This window comes from Doryrhamphus excisus, chromosome 5 (assembly GCF_030265055.1).
Source record: "Doryrhamphus excisus isolate RoL2022-K1 chromosome 5, RoL_Dexc_1.0, whole genome shotgun sequence".
NCBI classification, from domain to species: domain Eukaryota; kingdom Metazoa; phylum Chordata; class Actinopteri; order Syngnathiformes; family Syngnathidae; genus Doryrhamphus; species Doryrhamphus excisus.
The window spans coordinates 12,465,908-12,482,290 of NC_080470.1; the positions used below are offsets into that span (position 1 = coordinate 12,465,908).

A 16,383-nucleotide genomic window follows, 5' to 3' on the forward strand; every position below is an offset into this window, starting at 1 on the left:
TTTTGTGCAACAGAGGGCACTGTGACTGTGCGGACTTCAATGAAGGATGTCGTGTCCTCGAACGCCAAAAAACACATTCATTCAAATTACAGGCCCCGATTTAGCCTTTTTTGTGGAGAGTAAAATATGTAGTACAGCATGAGTATTAGAATTACAACTTTCCTTTTTCAGAATCTTATGGCTTTATTCTCCTAATAAATTATCCTATACTCCATAAATAGTCCTCGTCATATTCCCTTTTTTGTAATTTTCTTAATAATTTTGTAAATTATCATAAAGTTCAGTTTTTTCACTGTAATTTGACATTATTCTTGTAACTTCATGCCCCCCTCCCCTTTTTTGGTAACTCCGTGTTGTTTTGTGTCAATAATACTCCATTGTTGTCGCAATTAGTACTGTACATGTGGAAGCCTGTTAACCACTCGCTATAATTAGTTTGTAGTTGCTGACTGCAGACAAAACACGGTGCTTTCATGCATCATCACTCATCGGCCACTCAAGATGGATCACTAATGCTAACATAAACAACAAACCAGACGCGTCAACGCTCATTCTTAGCATATTGTTGTTAATAAACTGCAATTGAAAAGTATTCTATGTTTTATAAAACTAGTTCATTTATTGGTCATACTGCATATCGTTATGAGTAAGCAACTGTACACACTTTAAATAAAGAGAGAACTGCCTCCATACGAGAAGAGAGGAGAAAGAGGGCTGACGCACGTTTCTAAAAATGCATTTCCTGCCACACAGGAAGTAGATGGACCGTGGCTCAGGACGTGGGCGTGTCCTCCATTCAGGCGGCTGTGTAAACACGATAGCATTTACAAGCTTCTCGTGTGACGTCAAATGCTGTCAACAACGCAGCTCTACTCATTGTTCCTATCACATGATACTGTACAGAGTGGGCAAATGTGGCTGTCAAAGGTCACACCGGCGGCGTGCTGTAGCGAATGTCAGCGTTGAACTTGTCGGCGAGAGGAGCGGGAGGAGGAGGAGGCTTCTTCAGCATGTTGTGCTTCATGATGGCCTCTTCGTTGGCGTAGACGGGCGCTTCGGCGTCGTCCGAGTGGTAGCCTGACTGGTAGCCGCTCGTCTGATTGGACGACTCAGATGCCAGCGACTCCTTGCTCTTGCAGCGCAGTAGCTGACTGACAAGGGGAATCGAGTCGGAAAGATTACAAACTATAAAATGTTGCCACAAAATATCATGCTGGTGCTCACCTCAAGTTGGGCGTGGTTATCTGCTGTGAACTTAAACCTTTTACATCCTCTGGAGAACAGTCCATGTGACCTTCCTGGGGGAAGAAAATGGCTTTCTTGACAGATATTTCATTTGCATTTTTGCCATAACTCCTTGAAAACAGAGGAGCGCCCTGTCATATAAAAGATCTTTGACTAGCGTTTTTGCTGTAAAGCTTCAAAAACACCAGAGTAGTTCTTTGTGTAATGTGTTTAACTTAAAAAATGAAAGGATTGAAGGGCTGTGTTGATACTTTCCATATCTTTGCCTGCTGTAGGTCCTGTCCTTGAAAAGAGCACAGCCCTCCCATCACATTGAAGATCTTTGACAAGGGCTTATGTTGCAGCAAAAGCATTTTTCACTAGCATTTTTACTGTGAATTCCAATCATTTTGCTACTGTTATATCCTGTTATCTAGAGCAGTGTTTGTCAACTGGTTTGGCTGCAGGACCCACCATCACCCCTCAAAGACAAGCAGCCACCAAAATTGCACAGATCTTTCAACTCAAACTTCTCAGATATATTTTGTTTAAAGAGAGTTCCTAGGCAGGAATATTGTGGCGGCGTAGCAAGCAAATATGCAGACAAGGTGCATTCAAAGACATTGGGCCCATCCATCCATCCGGGTCGTATGGGTAGCAGCCTAAGCAGGGAAGCCCAGACTTCCCTCTGACTACTTTGTCCAGCTTCTCCCAGTTGATTCCCAGGACAATTGAGAGACATAGTCTCGCCAACCTGTCCTGGATCCCCCCCACTCTCCTACCAGTCGGACGTGCCCTGAACACCTCCTCAGAAAGGCGTCCAGGGGCATCCTGACCAGATGCCACAGGCACCTCATCTAGCGCCTCTCAATGAGGAGGAGCAGTGGTTCTACGCCGAGCTTCTCCCAGAAGACAGTGCTTCTCTCACCTTATCTCTAACTAAGGGAGTGGCCATGCCCCTGTCATATAGAAGATCTTTGACGAGTATTGTTGTTGCGATTAGGTTTTTGACTTCCCATAACAGTTTTATTGCAATTCTCCAACTTTGTTTGTGGAATTTTCGACCCTATTTCTTAATAAATAATTTATTTTGGAAATGTGCTGTTAGCAAAGAATAATGTTCCTCACCATTACACTGCTGTGCTCCAAGGGGATGTCATCAAAAGTCTTCACGCTGAGTCGGCACCGCTCGCTCTGCCTGCACAGACAACATATGTACAATACGTTTCATCAGTGGAGAGCCTGTGAGGAAATTGAACATGTGGCATAGAATGCGCCTACCCCAGAGTCAGAGTGTTGTTGTAGTGAAGTTGACCATCCAGGGTCTCTCCACTTTGAGGTCTTCTGGGGTGGGAGGTGACTGGAGTGGACGCCACATCACTTCCTGCAGTCAGAGGGATGTAGTCCTTCCCATCCTGCAGGTGGACAACACCTTATGTTTCAATGCTCAAGGCTCTCCACAAACGAGCAACCACGCTTTAGGGGTATATACAGTATGTATTGTATCTGTAGATTGCTATGATATGTTGTGATATTTCAACCTGCATTTTAGGCTGCCATTCAATTATTCCTTGTCGTTTTCCCTCAATTTGAGACATTTTTGTTGTCATTTATATTCCCACCATAATATAAAATGAGTGTTCAGTTGGTAACTCACCTGACGAGCACTGGCCTGCAGCAGGTTTCCCAGATGTTCCACCAGTTCTGCAAAGGTGGGCCTGTCTGTGGGATGATCCAGCCAGCAGTCCAACATGGTCTGGTATCTACCAACCCCAGTGGTTTATCAGACAATGAATGTGTACAGTGTTTTGATTTGGATCCTGTGATCTACTCGTCACTCACATCTCAGAGGTGGCGTACTCTGGAGGTCTCATCCTGGTTCCTTCTTTAAGTCTTCTGCAAAAGGACTCGTCGATGCAGACCCCAGGATAAGGAGAAGCTCCTGGAGACAGGACAGAAGCTTTATTGTAGGACTATCAGAAACGTGCCTCCAAAGTGGAGATGGATTAACCCTGTAAGTGTATCTTATTTGGCTTTTTTGTTAATGATGGCACGATAGAAGGGTACAAGTAATGCTCAACAGAAAAACTGTAATGATAGCCATAGAACCAGAGATAAAACAAAAAAGATTTACTTACCCAAGGAGAAGATCTCCCAGAGAAGGACCCCAAATGACCACACGTCACTTTGTGTGGTGTAGACTCTATCAAAGATGGTCTCAGGAGCCATCCACTTCAAAGGTAGACGTGCCTGCATTAAGAGAACCATGAAGATGCCAGTTTCATTTGTTTAAAATCAAGAGCAATCAAACTCACATCTCCCTTGCGGACATAGTCGGGGTCTTTGTAGACGTCCCTCGCCAGGCCAAAGTCACAGATCTTCACCACGTTGTTTTCTGAAAGCAGGATGTTTCTGGCTGCCAGGTCTCTGTGGATGCACTGAAGACAGAGAAGGTCGTTAGCTTGGAGAAAATCAATGTGCAGGTGCATAGAAGTTGACATATTTCACCTTGCGAGAGGAGAGGAACTCCATGCCTTTGGCCACCTGGAAGCTGTAGCAGATCAGGTCCTCCATGGTCAGGTGGTCATCATCTGAGCTCTCTGAAAGCCACATTTAGGACATTTAGGACATTTTAGGACTGAGGAACATGAAAGAAAGACAAGTAGTCTTCCATACCATCCTGAGGATTCACTGTGCTGCCTGAATCTTCACTTCTGGAGCAGACGGCCGTTCCCGTACAGATGTCCAACTGGGCGATCTTGCCCAGACCAAGATCGCCGTCAGTTACATGTTCCTCTGCAGATGTCCATCTCTGACTGTCCATTCTCTTCCTCTGTAGACTACAGAAATGAGTATCTTCTACACTATCTTGTGTGAGGTCAACTCTTTTTCACCTTGTATGGACTGTATTCTCCACGCTTGCTCTTCAGGTAGCTGGAGAGGTTTCCATGTTTGCAGTATTCTACAATCACCATCAGAGGGCCTGAGGAGAGAATAGTCAAATAGCAGATACATTGGAGGTATATATAGATGGCATGATGTTTGAAGGATGTGCCGTGCCGTACCTCCAGGTTTAGTGCAGGCTCCCAGCAGGTTAACCACATTGAGATGGTGCCCGATATGGATGAGAATTTTTAGTTCCGACATCAAGGCTCGGTACTCGCTGGACGTGGCTCCCTCTGACACACAATTAGAGAGCAACATGTTGATGGATGTTGTATGTGAACATTTACAACACATGTATGTGATCGGTGTTGGACAATTTCACTCGTGGATTATCGGGATCGGCATCGGCAGCATAAAACCCTGATTGGAACATCCTGAGTAAAGAGATTAGTATAAAAGATCTGATACTTCACCTTTAAGCATCTTGACTGCCACAGTTGTACAGGTGGTGGCTTTCTCAATACCGAAGGCAGCAGCTTCCACAACCTGGCCAAACGCCCCTCGGCCCAAAGGTTCACCTTTGTCAAAGAATACATATGTCATTTATTGTTTGAATATTGTTTTGATTCAAAACTGCTGGGAAGTCAAGTATTGTACTTGGAGCTTACATGATTGTACCTTAGCATTCCAGTCAAATGGATGACGGCCATAATGAAGTAGTATTTGAATTGTTCATTTTGTAATTATAAACAATGCATATATCATATAATAAATGTTAAATAGATGAAAATACCAATAAATCACCACTGTTTATGAAATGTATATGATATTTATGTATATATTTTATTTCATTCATTCATTCATTTTCTACCGTTATCCTCACGAGGGTCACGCGGGTGCTGGAGCCTATCCCAGCTGTCTTTGGGCGAGAGCCGGGGCACACCCTGGACTGGTCGCCAGCCAATCACAGGGCACATATAGACAAACAACCATTCACACTCACATTCATACCTATGGACAATTTGGAGTCGGCAATTAACCTAGCATGTTTTTGGAATGTGGGAGGAAACCAGAGTACCTGAAGAAAACCCATGCATGCACGGGGAGAACATGCAAACTCCGAGTTATTAATCTCAGTGTAGCAATATTGCACTGTGCTGCACTTTGTAAACATGGGGTGTTTCCAAATTAATGTCCACAAGCTTTACCGAGCTTCAGCCTATCCCGAGGGAACTCCCATTTGTTGGCATCGTAAGTGAGCCTCTCACACTGCTCGTCCATCGGCACATCTTCTGAGTCCAGGATCATGGACAAGTAGCCCGTTTTAAAATCACCACCGGTTGGCTGAAACAGGAGACATTTGCATACGTGGTCAGTTGGATACTCCCGCCCTTTACTCTTCATTACAGTGCAGCAGTGTTACAGTTCAACAGGGAAAAAGGGAACAAAATCGGGTCCAGCGGGTGTACGTGACTTATGGGAGCAGAAAGTGACCCCGTTGTTCTTGGACACAAAAGAGATGAGCCAATGAAAGCCAGACCAGTCACTTCCAATCAGTCATAGTCTTTGTGCGTGTGTTGTAGTTGGATTTACTGTGAGCTCCACGTGTGTGGCAGCAGAGGGAAAAAAGAATGGAATAGCGTGGCAGAAGGAGGACAGACGAGGAAGTTCTTACCCTTTTTCTGCCACGGATGACAAAGACAATCAGCAGCCAGAAAAACATGGCGATGACCACCGAGCCAATTGGAACTATGAGCTCTACGTTGGTCTTTTCTTCTGCACCTGAAAAAAGAACCACAATCATTCAAATGTATTGAACTCGGAAAAAAATGAAGTAAAGTCATATTTCATGCATATTTTATGGTCATAACAAATGGTTTGGGATCCCGCTCCAACTGGGTCTACATCGTCCTGGCAAGGACAGGGTCACGTAGGCTCCCGTCGGTCCCGCTTTGACCGTTTGTTTGTGTTCTGGTGGCCCTGTTGGACGGGAGACCAGAAGCAAGCCCACACCCCCCACCCCTCCACTCCATACACACACACACCACTCAACTCCCCACTAGTTCTTCCATTGTCTTGGCTTTAGAAACTCCTGGGGGATGTGCACAAACGGAGCCAGTTTCCTGTCGTGAGGAAGTTGTTTTTAAATCTTTGATATAAAAAAATAGGAATGTGTCGTACAGTGATGTGAGGCCTTGAGGCCAAATATAACAATACAGTACCTGACAAATGTGAATTCAGTACGGCCATCACATTTCAGCAACCATTTTATTCCATTATATATTCTCAAGGGGACAATACTTTGAAATGAAACTTGGACATACTTTAGACCAGGGGTCTCAAACACGCGACCCGTGGGCCAAATGTGGCCCGCAGGACACTAGTTTGAGGCCCCCGCCTTGATATGAAAGTTTAATGTTAGTGCGGCCCGCGCAAGTTTGATATGGATGCTGTATGGTATCATGTACCCAGAAAAAATTATTACGTTTGATTAATGTTCATGTTAAAGGTTAAATAACTGTTAATAGTTATCCTCCCTATCCGTGTGGAAGTGGTAAGTTTTTGGCTATTTAAGTTTAAAGGAAATAACTTGAAGGCTACCGTCGCTAGCTCTCTAGTTTGCGAGTTAGCATGTGTCACAAGACCCTGCAGTTGCGCAATATGTTGTAAATAAAAAGAGTATAAATGTGACTATAGTCGTGTTTTGTCATGTCTACAGGGCTCTAATAATGCTTTGTTAATTTTAATCTGAAAAAAATAATTTGTCTACCCACCAACTATAAATAGTTTCTTAAGTTTTTATTATTTGCCGTTTTATTATTATTATTATATTTATTTATTTATTACTGATTGATTGATTTTCTTTATTCTTGATTTGTTTATTTATTTTTCATTGTATTTTGTGTAGAAAAATAAAAAGTAAGATATTTGAGAACAGTGGAATGTTTTATCAGAGCTTTTCTAATAGAAAATTGGAACCAAAGCGACATTTTTTAAATTTTTTGTTTTTAATGAATGCGGTTTTTTTTTGTTTTTTTTGGAAAACCTGATGCAGCCCAGTCTCACCCAGACCCGAGCTCCAATGGCCCCCTAGTAAATTGAGTTTGAGACCCCTGCTTTAGACGATTGTATACCTAAAGTATATCCAAGTTGCATTTTTACGATATTTCTTCTTGAGATGATATACTAAGATATGCCTTTATTCGTCCCTCAGTGGGGAAATTTGTACTATGTAAAAGTGTACTCACTTTTGCGGGATGCAGTATATTCTTTTATATCAACAAACAGACAATACAATTTTGGAATGCTGGAGATAAACAAAAACATATCTTTTTGAAGTGAATGCTTTTGCTTCAAGTGGTCCTAAACCTGCATTTGTTTTGGATCTGCACCAGAATTGTATTGGTCTATCCTACCAACTAAGCCAGCAAGAATGGAGGTGACAATGGAGGGAAATCAGTGGATTTTAGAGTGACCATTTCTAATGGACATGGCATGCCATACCACACATATTGTATTTCTTGGTGGTCAGGGATCTCTAGAGAATTTTCCATCCCTTTTTCATCTCCATACTCACCTTCAATCGTCAAGAAAGCCTGCAGGCTGTCACATCCACGGCTGTTACAAGCAGAGCAGCTGTACAAGCCGGCGTCCTCCTTCTTCACACGCTGGATGGTCAGAACGTGACTGCGGCGGCTCAGAATCACACCTGAAATATGTTAAGATGTCTAAAGCTACAAAACAACAAAAGTATCTGAGTTCATTTCACACTGCATGTCCTACCAGAGCCCTCCATCACGGTATGGTTGTTTTTGGTCCACACCACCAACGGATCAGGGGTCCCGGTGGCGTCACACAGGAGCGTGACGGTGGCGCTCACATTGACTCTTTGGTCTGTTAAGTTGTTGAGGATCCTTGGAGCCTCAAGACCTAGAAAAAACAATAAAAAAGATATAAATATATTTTTAGGTGCTACATTTGTTTACTGTTGACACAACATGTTTATTAGATATTTTGGCTTGTGGAAACAAGCAATATTGAAATACTTATTACATACAGTTGTTGTAATGAGTTCAAATTGTCGTTATTATTATAATTTTAAACAGTTATGCTAAATCAATGCAATTCTATTGTGTTAAAATGTTATTATTATTATTTTTCAAACAAATGATGCGGGTCTACTACCTCATTTCAAGGCAGGCAGGGCACATTTTTATCAATTGTGTCAACAATGTCCATCCATCCATCCATCCATCCATTTTCTATACCACTTATCCGCTTAGGGTCACAGGCATGCTGGAGCCTATCCCAGCTGTCTTCACGCGAGAGGCAAGGTACACCTGGACTGGTCGCCAGCCAATCACAGAGCTTATATAGACAAACAACCATTCACACTCACATTTGTGTCAGCAATGTCTGACACATAAAAAGGCAGCCACAAAAAACAGATAAATAAGCAGCAGAGAAAAAATGGCCTACGAATCACACTTTGGACGCCCTGTCTTCCACTGGCTTATCTTACATAGCTTATTACTTAAAATTAGCAAAATAATGGCTGATTATTCCAGAAATGAATGTAAATCCAAATGATTATAACAATAATATTCCACCTCTGAGAGACAGATGGCGCAGTAGGCAGGTTCTCTCCCTGGTCTCGATGTTTTCCACCTGGCAGGCGTACAGGCCCTCGTCCTGGCGGGAGGCATTAGGCAGCAGCAGCTCCAAGGTCAGGTTAGCGCCGCTCTCGCCAGACAGCACGGCATGTGACAGCATCTTACGCTGCAGCGCCATCGAGCGGCAAGGCTGCAATGACGGCGCCTGCTCCGACTCCGAGTCATTGGCGACGCGGAACCAGGCAAGGTTTCTGTACACCAGCCTGTCCGCCTTGCAACGTAGGACAACATGGTCCTCTTCCAAAGGGTCATTGGATGGGGACACACTCAGCTCAAGGCCCCCTGGGAGTGCATAATGTAAATATGACATTGGGATGTCCACAGAAGCACCAGTAATGTAATGAGCGTACTTACGGGTCACATGGAAAAAAATTATGCGTGAATCCTCTCCGACTTTGTTAGTCGCTGTGCATCGGTAGAGCGCTTGGACCTTTGCTTTCTGGATCTTCAAAGAGCTCACAATTTTCTGTTAAAAATAATAAAAATGAGCTGAATGCTGTCCAGCGCTATTGTTTTTGAAAAGTTTACCTTCTGGCTGTGATCGATGTCAGTGGAGATGCGCTCCACAGGGTTGTGTGCAGTGCTGTTGTTGATGTCCTGCCAAGCTTTACAGTGCAGTAAAGGGATCTCAGCCTTCGACAGCCCAGGTCTGATCCACAAAAAGCAAGTTGAATATTTGTGCAAACAAAAACAACTATAGCACAGACCTCCGCCAAGGCCGACTTTGATACACCACAACATGCCAGATGATACTTCCATTCCAGTCCTCTAGGTAACGTAGGTAATCTTCACAAATTACACACTGCATTTTTCTCAACACCACAGCTGCATCAGCTGGATCTGGCGGGACCCAATGTAAGTGGATTGTAACAGATTCTCACTAAGATTTAAACGTTTCTTTCTTGACCCACAATCCATATCTCTACAAAGTTTATTGGAAATTGGTGGTGTAATGCTGCTAACGTTTCCCAGCCTATCCTAGCTGGCTTTGGGCGAAAGGCTGGGTACAGCCAATCACAGGGCACATATAGACAAACAACCATTCACACTCACATTCAGACCTATGGACAATTTGGAGTCGCCAATTAAACTAACATGCATTTTTTTTTGGAGAAAACAGAGAACAGCAAGCTGTGCTAAGTGCTCAAATAAGTTCATCTGTAAACTGGCAACCAGTCCAGCGTGTACCCTGCATCTCGCCCAAAAGTCAGCTGGGATAGGCGCCAGCATACCCCTACAAGCAGTACAAGCAGTATAGAAAATGTATGAATTATTATTATTAGCAATAATATTAAGTGTCCTTATGTGGTTGGTTATTTTGTTTTCTTAATTGTTTAAAAAAAAAATATATATATATATATATATTATTGTTGAATGTATACATGTTCGTACGATTATCAATGCTCAATTTTATTAAAGGGTAATTCAACTAAATCAGGCACATTGGACTCAACAGAAGAAAAAGAAAAAGATGGAGAACAACAGGAAACTCAGTGCAGGACTGACAAAAGGAAGTTGCAAGATGTGCAGACAGAAGATAAGGAGTTTCTTGGGTCAAAGCAGATGGACTGAATACCGAAGGAGCCTATTGCGTAACCATATGTATCTGATAACTCGTAGCAGACTATCACTGTTCCAAGTCAGTAAATAGACTTGATATCCTAAAAATGGACTGAGTGTGACGTCATATCCTCAGCCTCATTGTCTGTACCCTTGTTTTGTCAACAGCACAAAGAGCCTCTCCCGAACAAACAACCTGTTGACAATGTGCAATCGTGACTCACACGAAGGCCTCAGGACAGTCGTCTTTGGACATCCACTGCCACTGGATGTGTGCCGGTGTGGGGAAGCCCCGGGCGGTGCACCTTAGCGTGGGGCTGCTTGCATACAGGTACACATCTGTGTCCACTGCCATGTCCTTCTCGATGATATGAGGAGGAACTGTAGAAGGAATCAGAATGATCGCCATGGTCCGTAATTTAACTGTGATTTTAGAGGCGATTACATGCCATTGACCAGAAGTTGGAAAGATCTCCTGTGCTCCTCTTTGGTGATCTTGTTGGTGAGGACCATGGTGTAGTTTCCTGCGTCTGTGTCTATGACTCCATAGAAAATAAGAGCGTCACTTTTCTGCTTGATCCTGTAGTCATCCTTCAGCGGGAGGCTATTTTTTAACCTGGAAAGACAAGAGGATAAACACCTACAGTATAACATACCCAGCAGGCAAGGATCGACTTCCCAAGGTCATTAGATGTTGAATACACTAAAAGGTCACTAAGCATCCCCCAATTTGTGAGGATTATGTACAGCATCTCCCAAACGTGAGTACAACCCACAAAATTAAGCAAGCATTTTCAATACTATAGCAACAAATACTTTGGAGCAGTCAGTGTACACCTTGTATACATATTGATTTAATAGATATTGATTTACTATAGGGCGGCACGGCGGGCAAGTGGCTAGCGCGCAGACCTCACAGCTAGGAGACCAGGGTTCAATTCCACCCTCGGCCATCTCTGTGTGGAGTTTACATAATCTCCCCATGCATGTGTGGGTTTTCTCCGGGTACTCCGGTTTCCTCCCACATTCCAAAAACATGCTAGGTTAATTGGCCACTCCAAATTGCCCATAGGTATGAATGTGAGTGTGAATGGTTGTTTGTTTATATGGCGACCAGTCCAGGGTGTATCCCGCCTCTCGCCCAAAGACAGCTGGGATAGGCTCCAGCACCCCCGCGACCCTCGTGAGGAAAAAGCGGTAGAAAATGAATGAATGAATGAATGATTTACTATAAAATGAGTCAACAAACTGCCATTATTGTCTAAATAACACAAATGATTTGTGTGTGAAATAGTGTGACCACCATTAATTATCTTCCCCTCCTCCATGATGACATCACTAGTGTAGCTGTAGGATGTCAGACACCTTACGCTTTTTGGGACACGTCCCCCACAGGTGTTGAATTGGGTTCAGGCCTGGAGAAGACAAACTTGGCCACTCCACTAACCCAATCACCTTCAGTTTCCTCAGCATGGCACCTGTCATCTTGGAGGTGTGTGTGGAATCCTTATCATATTGGAAAACTGCCATGCAGGTCATTATTCTCGTCATCAGAATGCTGGAATTTCTCCACAACAAACCACAGTGCCCCGCTGCTGGGAGCACTCCTGCACCATATTTGACTGTTGGGAAGATACCATAATCTTGCTACTCACTTGTTGCCAACTATTTTGGCTGCGTGTTGACTCATTTTCCGTGAAAAGTAACTCTATATTGTTGTACAAGCTCTAACTAAAGTCTAGCCATTCTATAGTAATGTCCCTTGACAAAATATAATAACATGCCCGCTGAAATGTGAGTTTATATCTTAAGGGATTTTTTTAGTACAGTTTCAAACCAAAAATAAAGTGGAGACAAAAATTACCATTTAAAGCTGGGTTCAGGGTATGCTGAGTACTTGACCGGTATGACTGTTGAAGACTGATCCCCCAAATTCACCTCCCATACCTTCGTCCACGGCTCTTTCATGTCAATGAAAGGTTTTTCTGTAAAAAAAAAAAAAAAAAAACATGGGAATGGTCACAAAATCAGAAGGTTTTTCGAGATGGTGGTTATGTTTTTGCATTTTTTTCTCGATTGCTTTGGCCCATTTCTTCACACAGAAATTACATTCTCAAAATTTTAATTTTGCATTGCCTCTGAGTACAACTTAACTTAGCAAATTAGCCAGTACAGGTAGCCTACTGTTAGCACAGTTAGCCATAGTGCTTCTTTCGGGCTTTTTGTTTTTTTTACAGTTTTATACACGATTGTATTATAATAGTTAGATCAAAAAAAACAACTTCAGTAACCAGTGTCAATGAAGGACTGGGCTAAGACTGAGAAGAGGAGATGAGGGATATTTTAGCATCCAAACATTTTGACATGCAGTACTTACACAGTGCCAAAGGCACGGTGCATTTGGGGAGCAGTGAATTTATAAAGGAAAAACAATTTGTTTTGACACATAGGGGAGCTATATAAGCTTTTGTAGGCGAACCATGTTGTTGTACTGAAACTGTAACATGCTTACACACCGTAAACAACAAGGAAGGCCGAGGTGCTTATCTCCATCTGTCCACTGGAGGCAGAGCATGTGTATTTGCCAGAGTGCTCCACTGTCACATTGTCCACGATGAGCGTGTTGGACAGCTCCAGTGAGTTCCACAGCTTCTTCTTGTGTGCTATGGTGTGGGCAGACCCTGAAACACCCTCTGCGGTCTATATAAAAGCACACACAGGACGCCATTTTATAGATGATGTAGTCCAATCCAAGATACAATATATAAAGCATTTATGAGACCATTGAATGATTGATTGATTACCAGTTGAGTGTGGGTGTCGGTGGTACTGTCGGAGGTCAGACCAGTGTGCGTCCAGTTGAATGCAATGCCAACGTTGAGTTCAGTGTGCGCAGTACAACTCAGCATCAGCCGCTCGCCAACACACAGCTTGACTCGAGTGGGGGTCAGGGTGAGGTCGTAGATTTTGTATCCTGCGGAAAAGGGAGGGGGAGACAGAGGCATTGTTCTCCAAAAAACTTTAGTTAGACCCTTGCGTTTGTTTTTACCCCCAACTCACTCACCAACCACCGCAACGATGTAGAGGGGAGACCTGAAGGTCTCGTTCCCAATGCGAGTCTGGCAGGACACCACACCGGCGTAGCTGATGAGGTGACTAGGAATGGTGAAACCGGTCCTGGCGTTCCACAGGGTATCTTTCCCATCAGGATGAAATTCTTTGTCTGGATACTTCTGACAGACAAGGGATTTGCAGAGTTTTGGAGAGAGACAGAAAAGACAAGATCAAATGAATAATACCATATTTTGCTTCTAATGCCCTACATTTAATGCCCAGATATGGTTTCTTGCCTTCAAATCAAATCACATTACCCAATGCTTTTCTTCCTGTATTCAAAGCAAGCCATTGTGTTGAGAGAATGATGTAAGTGCAGAGTAGGATGTGGAAACTTAGCATGCTACCATAACATTGTTTCACAAACATCATCAATGTAGTGTAATATAATGTATGTTTTTATGTACGGTAACTTAATGAAGTGATTTAATGTCAAAAAGGTTCATTTATCAATGTTATAATTTTTAGAAGTTTCCTAACATATTGATTTTCTTTGAAAAGAATGGAGCTCTCAATTTTGTGATCTTTTTTTCACATCCAAGTCACATCAAAGTCGATTATTATTGAGTTAACATTTTGAAAAAATCATGACTTGCTTATAATATTGAACAGTAAAACACTATTTTCTATATTATTGCCATCCATCCATTTTCTATGCCGCTTATCCTCACTAGGGTCACAGGTATGCTGGAGCCTATCCCAGCTGTCTTCAGGCGAGAGGCAGGGTACACCCTGGACTAGTCGCCAGCCAATCACGGGGCACATATAGGCAAACAACCATTCACACTCACATTCATAACGATGGACAATTTGGAGTCACTAATTAACCTGACATGTTTTCGGAATGTGGGAGGAAACCGGAGTTCAGTCCAGGTTGTACCCTGCCTCTCGCCCGAAGACAGGCTCCAGCATACCCGCGACCCCAGTGAGGATAAGCGGCATAGCAGCACACTCATCTAAAGGACAAAAGAAACAAGTTCCTTACATTGTAAAATAAGTTTCTTACAGTATGAAGCGTCACATCCAGATTCTCCAGAGATCCTCGACATGGGATGACCACTCGCTCGCCTTCACGGATGACCACCACCTCGTACTCCTTCTCCGAGGGAACAAATGGTGCCTTGTGGTCTGAAATCAGAAGAAAGTACATGCTGTAGTCTACTGTATTGATTCATCATTCTGTAAAATAACCCCTCAGCTCGTCTAGCATCCATACCGTGAACAAACACATAAACGGCCACTGAAGTCTTGCCGTTTTCCACTTTGAGGTCCCGATAGGAGCACTGGTACTGCCCTGTCTCATTGACGGTGGCGTTAGAGATCCGCAGCATGGTGCAAAAGAGTCCTGACCCGCTGCAGTCGATGGTGGATAAGCGAGCGCTGGTAGGAGGAGTGGACCACCTCAGGTACTGGCGACCTCTGTTGGAATGAAGAAACATCTAGAAGTTGACCTTTGCTGCAGGGGCGTCAGATGCCAAACAGTGTACGTGCCTGCATGTGAGCTCCAGATTGTCAGATTTGTTCATCCTGTGGACGCCATGGATGTTCAGCATCGGTGGGTCGGGCATGAAGCGCAGCTCGGTGGCTTTGGAGAAAGAACATGTGAGAGGATTAACGCCAAGACTCAAGGGACACTTTGCTCATGAAACACGCCAAACACATCTAGGAAAACTAATCTAATTAGTGCCAGGTCAAAATGCTTGTTCATGAATGACAATGTCGTCAAACACTTTTATGTTTTACTTTTGGCTTTCTCATGCACTCCGTATCATTAATATAGTTACAATAATGAACTTATGGCTCTACTATTGGCTCTATTGACTTACTTACAGTAAGTCAAGATGTGCTGATAGCGGAAGAGATGCTGCATGCTGATACTTCTAGATTATGCCACAAGCCGGTAGAAAGAATGAGCAGCAGGCCACAAATGGCTGCCGTCCCTCACTTTGGACACCCCATCTTCAAATACAGCAATGGTGGTTTGGCAGTTAAGGCAACCACTTGGGAATATGTAACATGGATTTGCTGGAATTATGCAAATATGAGAAAGTACATATACACTATATAGTGTATATATATTTTGAGGTCAGAGGTGACTGATTTTGCTGTTCAAGGTCACACCAAAGGTGTTCGATGGGATTCTTCAGCACCTAGCTCAACAAAGAAAAGGGCACAAAATCGGAAGCATACAATCGTCCAAAAATGTCTCGTTAAGATGGAGAAGTCTCAACTGATGATGTTTAGCGCTATGATTTTTGTGACTTGCTCTCTTCAAATGTTCCCAGTACAGCAGCAAAATGGCTGTGGTTGTGTCAAAACAGGAAGCCGGGAAGAGGTGGGCTGGGTCAGGCTCAATAGTGCAGCCTAGGTGGGGTTCCTGTTTCGGAGGATACAGGCGGACCCCCTCCCCATTCCCTCCTCCCACTGGGTCAAACATTGAATGGAAAAAAACAAGTTGTACAAAAACACAAAAGAACCTTACTATAACGGCTGTGTCATAGTTGTCTTTTTTATGGTTTCAAGTGTGATTGATTTTTGTCAAGCACAATAATGACTTTGTCAAACTTTGATTAAATATAGAAAGTCATCATCCCATCTGAGGATGGCACAATATAAAGTGCAGACATGCAAAGACAGATGATCATCTTACCGGCAACAAGTTCCAGACCAAAAACAAGCAGCGGAACCACAAACACCACCTGAGCCATTATTCCACAGACAGAAACATTAAAGATTAATTTAAAAAAAAAATTTTACGGTAAGAACAATCCGGCACAGTCAACACAGATCCATCAATTCCACTTTTCTTTTGAACGTCTTTTGAATGTTGAACGCCAGCGGACAGCGCTCATCTGTGTGTGAAGCAGGTCTCCATGGATCCAGATCTGAGGTTGGGAGGGCAGAGAGGAGCACCAGAGCTGGACAG

General features: G+C 43.3%; 1 protein-coding gene across 4 annotated transcripts; it reads right to left on the reverse strand.

Moving 5' to 3' along the window:
- Nucleotides 1-592: 592 nt before the first annotated feature.
- kdr (kinase insert domain receptor (a type III receptor tyrosine kinase)) lies at nt 593-16,327 on the reverse strand. 4 transcript variants are annotated; one of them, XM_058073787.1, is made up of 30 exons: nt 16,108-16,327; nt 14,949-15,042; nt 14,674-14,876; nt 14,464-14,585; nt 13,408-13,573; nt 13,148-13,317; nt 12,860-13,043; nt 12,208-12,328; nt 10,793-10,959; nt 10,568-10,724; nt 9,312-9,432; nt 9,138-9,249; nt 8,721-9,065; nt 7,894-8,040; nt 7,688-7,819; nt 5,786-5,892; nt 5,319-5,454; nt 4,584-4,688; nt 4,290-4,403; nt 4,119-4,207; nt 3,901-4,057; nt 3,733-3,824; nt 3,540-3,662; nt 3,363-3,474; nt 3,067-3,166; nt 2,882-2,987; nt 2,506-2,639; nt 2,353-2,422; nt 1,225-1,298; nt 593-1,151 (listed from the first exon to the last, which is right to left on the reverse strand). In XM_058073787.1, the coding sequence occupies exons 1-30, from the start codon at nt 16,163-16,165 to the stop codon at nt 929-931; spliced, it is 4,041 nt and encodes a 1,346-aa protein (XP_057929770.1). In that variant the 5' UTR covers nt 16,166-16,327; the 3' UTR covers nt 593-928. The 4 variants fall into 4 exon arrangements, with proteins under 4 accessions (XP_057929770.1, XP_057929769.1, XP_057929768.1 ...); XM_058073786.1 differs by having other exon boundaries at nt 13,408-13,576; XM_058073785.1 differs by having other exon boundaries at nt 14,443-14,585.
- Between the last annotated feature and the right edge of the window lie 56 nt (nt 16,328-16,383).